General features: G+C 40.4%; 1 protein-coding gene across 2 annotated transcripts; it reads left to right on the forward strand.

Moving 5' to 3' along the window:
* Nucleotides 1-321: 321 nt before the first annotated feature.
* On the forward strand, nucleotides 322-3,643 carry LOC135933262 (stathmin-like). 2 transcript variants are annotated; one of them, XM_065471324.1, is made up of 5 exons: nucleotides 322-408; nucleotides 2,102-2,145; nucleotides 2,274-2,446; nucleotides 2,540-2,731; nucleotides 2,804-3,643. In XM_065471324.1, the coding sequence occupies exons 2-5, from the start codon at nucleotides 2,130-2,132 to the stop codon at nucleotides 2,879-2,881; spliced, it is 459 nt and encodes a 152-aa protein (XP_065327396.1). In that variant the 5' UTR covers nucleotides 322-408; nucleotides 2,102-2,129; the 3' UTR covers nucleotides 2,882-3,643. The 2 variants fall into 2 exon arrangements, with proteins under 2 accessions (XP_065327396.1, XP_065327397.1); XM_065471325.1 differs by having other exon boundaries at nucleotides 373-470.
* Nucleotides 3,644-5,778: the final 2,135 nt, after the last annotated feature.

The raw sequence follows: 5,778 nt of genomic DNA on the forward strand, positions 1-5,778 counted from the left end.
GAACGGGCTTTTAATTTACATTCAGCAGGCTATCGTATTTAAATAAATGGGTGGAGCCATGGTGAAAATCACTATTAGGGGAATGATCCTGTAAATATTGGTATTATATATGTTTCGAGTACACTGCTATGGACTGTTGCTTCACACGGTTTGTTTAATAAAGCAAAAATGTGCATTAAATAGCCAGATATTTAGCGATAACATAACTGTAACACAATATCTACTGTCAGCCATAAAAAACTACAATCGCCAGAAGCACCCAGGAGAGCGGGGTAAGCCAATGAGTGGCCAGCAAACGGCGTGACGGCACTTGCTTTGGTCCATTTATGTGCGCGCTTGGTAAGCTCGCGCAGAGGGCTCGCGGTAAATTCTGTGAGAGCAGAGCACAGCATCCGGAGGTTGTTGAAGGTGGGTGTGACTGACAGCATCTCTATAACCGAGAAAGTCCACAGGATTTATTTTTGTCGTCTGTAAGTAGGAATATGTCTGAATTTTAATTGTTATGAGGAGATGAGGGCAAAACGAGGTTAATCCTTGAGTGGAGTCGGTAATTTTTCGACAGTATGTTCAATTTTCTTTCAACGTTTTTCGTTGTTTGTCACTTATGTTAGCGCAGCACGTGAGAAACTAACGTGACAAGCGGGTTTTTTGTGGATGTTTTCGCCCTCGTGGGCATTTGCATTCATTTTGTAACATTTCAGGGACAAAATGAGACAAACGCCTATTGTTGTTGCTCTTTTTGTCTGCTGCTTGGCGGGCTGTTAGCCTATTGTATGGTAGGCGACACTGGCACAGTTGGCACCGACAGCGATGAGGGTGGACTTTGAAGACTTCTTTTTTTATGTTCGTGAAACTTGTGGGCTGCAGAGACATTTACGAATTCCTTATTCACCGATTTATGCCGCCTGTGAGAAAATCTTTATTCGAGATTTTTTTTTCTTTCTTTGTTTTTTTTCGTGGCAGTGACCTGCCTTCGGCTCCTCTTTGTTTGCAGCTGCTCGTCACTGTGCTGCCAAAAGCGCCTTTGTTTGAGGGTGCTTGTTAAAGCTTTGAGCTAATGACACCAGCAGCCTCAAGAAACAAGAAATTTACATGAATTAAGGTAATGTCATTGGCAGAATAGGACATTTGGACTCATTCAGTGAGAAGTTCTATAAAATGGCAACAGTGGGTGTCACAATGGATACCAAGGTGTGGGCTTTTTAAATTAAACCTCACTCAGATTAGATTGTGTCCAAGTAGGTGTTTTTTTTTTTTCTTTTTTGTTTTTTTTTTCATGCTGCCTTCTAACGCCACACTTAGCTAGCTGATAGCCTTTTTGAATTATTAGGGGAGGGGTCTTTTCATTGAATAAGCCCAGCTGAATTTGGTCATGGTTCATCATTCACTCATCATTACCACTTGACTAAATGGAATGACAGATGTTTCTCACATTTAAGAGGAATTACTTTTTTATTTATTCCCTGCAATTTTATTAGACAAGATGCCTGTTCAGTCGGCTGTTGTGGTACGTGTGTAGATGTGTCTGTGTTCCCCTCCCGCTGCTCCAACACATGGTGCAAGGAACAGGTGCTCTCTGATGATCATTTCCTCCCAGATATGCTCATCGCTCACTATTCTCATTTTTCTTGGTGCATATTTGCCTTCTAGCAAAGGCCGAGCCCAGGCCCTGTCTGCTCTCCCCCACTGCCTGCCGTTACCCAGCCCGATCACAGCCTTTTGTTTCAGCTAAATGTGACTTGTGTCATTAACAGCCCTCACTGATGGGCAGGCTATTGAAAAGCCCTCCTCATTCCTGAAGCGGCTCGATTGCTGGTGGCTTAATCAGAATGTCACTGCTTCCTCATATCTGGAGATAAACAATGGTGCGTGTACAACATGACCGCCCTGAATGCCAGTACCATTTTTTTTCTTTTTTTCTTTATGTGTGTGGATTGATGGGCGGTGGTTGCTTGCAGTTTTGCGTGTTGCCACAGGGTGTCGCCAGTGAGACCGGTTTTAATCTTGGATGATTTCTGTGATAATGGTGTAAATCATCCACTAGACGTCAGTAATTTTAAAATCATCTGCTGACATGACTCTCTCTGTTTCCCTCCTTTAGTTAAATTGACCTGAAGCAGTCTCTGAAGATGGCAGCCGCTGAAGGTGAACTACGTCTTCCACTTTAATGCACTATATTATTTCTTTTTTTTTTTTTTTTTTTTTTCACTGTGCCTTGAATTATTTAAACATGTTTTTAAATTTATTTAATTTTTTTCCTTGCATGTGTTCAGATATCCAGGTTAAGGAGCTCGACAAGCGGGCTTCCGGTCAGGCTTTTGAGGTCATCCTGGCTACTCCTACCCCTGATGCCAAGGGTGAGTTTCCACTGTCTCCTCCCAAGAAGAAGGATGTCTCACTGGAGGAGATTCAGAGGAAACTGGACGCTGCAGAGGAGAGACGCAAGGTAAAAAGATTACATATTTTGCATGGGTTGGAATAATTAAAATCTGGTGGGCTATTTCAAGCATCTTATGTATTTTTAACCATCCTTTCCCAGAACCATGAAGCTGAGGTTCTGAAGCACTTAGCTGAGAAGCGTGAGCATGAAAAAGAAGTGCAACAGAAAGCCATGGAGGAGAACAACAACTTCAGCAAGATGGCAGAGGAGAAGCTCAACCAGAAGATGGAGGCTAACAAAGAGAACCGCACAGCAATTATGGCAGCGATGAATGAGAAATTCAAAGAGAAGGTCAGTAATTTCTTTTGACTGTATGGACATGATGTAGTACTATTAAGATGTTAATCTTGTACTGTTTAACAGGACAAGAAGTTCGAAGAGGTGCGTAAGAACAAGGAGACCAAAGACCCCAACTCAGAAGAAGGCACTTCGGAAAACTGAAGGTTACAAACGGGGGATTGTATAGGGTTTTTTACGTATCCAAAGATTGATTTATTTTTTGTTCAGCCAGTATTTTTGTTGTGTTCACTGCCCACCTTTTTGAAGTAAATACAAGTTTCACTTTGTGAAGATATCAATTCTTCTGCTAAGTGTATTTGCGCTGGTTTTACATGTGGATCATCCTGCCCTCCCCCTCTTGTCTAATTCATCTGATTATGTAGCTTGTCAGTGCAGCTTCTGCCCTTTTTGAAAATTAGCAGTGTGTAACATACCCTTTTTGAGGAAGCATGTTTCTATGCATAGGTCTTTATTCCTACAGATTTCATAGTGCGTTTTGAAAATGTCCCTGTGAACCACACCTGTTCTCGGCACTTACTGTGTATTTAAAAAAAGAAAAATTAAATAAAAAAATCTCAAAGTAGCACAAGGTTTGATTTTTGGCATCGGCTGTTATACATACAAGTGTTTAGTGCAGCTTTGCTACCCAGATTCTGCTTGTTTGCTCCTGCAAATCATGTTTCGTGCTGCTGCTGATTCTTTGCTTTTGTAAAAACACGGGGTTGTCCTCAAAGCACATGACTTCTTGCTGTATAGCTGTGAATTAACATGCCAGATATGGAGATGGATGTCATCTTGAACATTACTGAACAGGGTTCTACACATGGAACGCAGAAGAGCAATACACACTTTGGCATCTCAATAGATACAGTGACTAGTTGACTTGAACTGTTGTACTAAAACAAATAAAAATGGAACAAAGCACTCTTGCTGTTGAAACATTTTTGTCCTCTTCTCTGTTGTTTGCCCTGCTGTGGGAAGTGGGTACAATATATGCACAATGAAACCCAGAAGATAACTGTATTGAGGCCAGTCCAGGCACTGGTGACCTGTCCAGGGTTTACCTGCCTCTCGCCTTATGGTAGCTGGGATAGGCTCCACCCCCTGGCGACCCTGATAATGAAAAGTGGAAGAGAATAGATGGATGTTTTGAGGCCTTAAATCAATGAAAGTACACAAAGCTTTAGCCTGTCTTCAAAATGACTTTAGTGCGCCACGTTTTGATGAACCTTTCAGACTTTAACAAATATAAGATGCTTAAATGTTTGCTCTTTGCTGTGTAATGGTGGTAGACCTGGCTAAGGTTGACATTCTCCAATTGTAGGCAGAAGTAAAAATGCCTGTCCTTTTACACAAAAATACTGATGCTTTTGATTGCTTGAGAATCCAACATAATGCCTGCCCATCTTCCTTACCACTACAGTTTACTGTTGTGGAGCCTGGACCTATCTCTGCTGTTAAAGGGCAACATGTAGGGTACAATTTAGACGAGCTAAAATCCTATTAACAAACCTAACCCTTCTCTCAAACACAAATGAAGTCGAGTCCTAGACCATGAACTTTGTCTATATGAGATAATTATTGAATTTTTCTTCTAGGCTGGGACTAGGTGTAGAGAGCTATAGGTCAGTGTAAATTACATAAATGGCCATAATTGCAAATAGTCCATTACATGGTTCGGATTCAAACAAACCACAGTCTTTGTCTCCCTCTGCTGGTGGTTTGATTTAGTGTCTGGGTGTGTCAAATTAAATGTGACCTCATCCATGCTCATTACAAAGCTTAGCTTTCATTGATACTTTCAACAGGTAGGCATGGGTTTGTTACTCAAATACTGAGTGCTCATCAGTATTACAGGTCTAAGAGTAGTGTAACACAAATAAGGAAAAAAAGCTTTCTTTTTAATTATATTTTTTCAATATACTTTTTCTTAAAAAATGACCAGTGCGAATAATTAATCACCAGGCTAGTGGGTAATTAATTGAAATCTCAGTTCTAATGATATCTTTAACCCTCTGATGTCTAAGTCATCATGAATGCTAATGCTACCCTAAGCATGTGTTTTGGATGCTTTTGGAAAAAAATGACATTAAATAAAACTAAATAAATAAAAAAATAAAAACAATTCCAGATTCTGATTGCCGAGGGTTATAGTTAGGATTAAGGTTAGGTTGGTTGGTCTTCCTTGGTCTCTTGTGCTCTGAGGGCCTCTGGATGTCTGGAGCCTTGATCTCCTCCATACCTGCTTCATGCCCAGGAGGACAGGGCTATGGCTCCCCACACCCTCTAGCAGATCATTACATGAAGGAACCTTTTAAATACAAGCGCGCTCATGCTCACAGGTGTACACACGGGTGCTCTCACACACAAACTACACCCTTTTTGGCTCCTACCTCAAAGCACACTGTGCGCTGTCGATCTTACGTGCTGCACAATAATATTTAATATTTAGTATTTACTGTTATATTCACATAGATCATCGCGATGATGTTGTTTATTATATTGCTCTTTTTCTTTGCTTGTTTTCTCTTTTTTCTTTCTCAACAGGTGATCCAGGTGATTGATATATGTATTTTTTGTCTGTTTGTTTTGTTGGTTTTTGCCCCTTATCACTGTCCCTCTTCCTTGCTCTTTTTCTTTCCCTCTTTCTTTCTCCCTTTTTTTTTCCCCAGTCAAGTCTGTCCCGTGTTCAGCAAATGAAAATAAAATAAACAATAAAAGCAAAGGTGAATCAAATAGACCAATACAGCAAGGCTGGGATGGTCCATTTGGTAAAGTAAATCCGTTGGGCATCTTTCTTTGCCTTTAGACAATAATTCTGATGGCAAAAGAACCGAACGGGACAGGCGGAAAAAAAAAAGAAAAAAAAAAAAAAGGATTAAGGTTAGGGTTGTGGTTGTCAGCAGTAACAACTTAGATGTTAGAGGGTTGAGATGCACAGCTGACAGTTTCTATAGGCCACCAACCAAAACTTAAAAACTAAAAAATAAATGCAATAGACATGTTAAAACAAACTGTAGTTAACTCAACAAATTAACTGAAATCAAGGCATGAATAAA

The sequence above is a fragment of the Pelmatolapia mariae genome, linkage group LG22, assembly GCF_036321145.2.
Source record: "Pelmatolapia mariae isolate MD_Pm_ZW linkage group LG22, Pm_UMD_F_2, whole genome shotgun sequence".
NCBI classification, from domain to species: domain Eukaryota; kingdom Metazoa; phylum Chordata; class Actinopteri; order Cichliformes; family Cichlidae; genus Pelmatolapia; species Pelmatolapia mariae.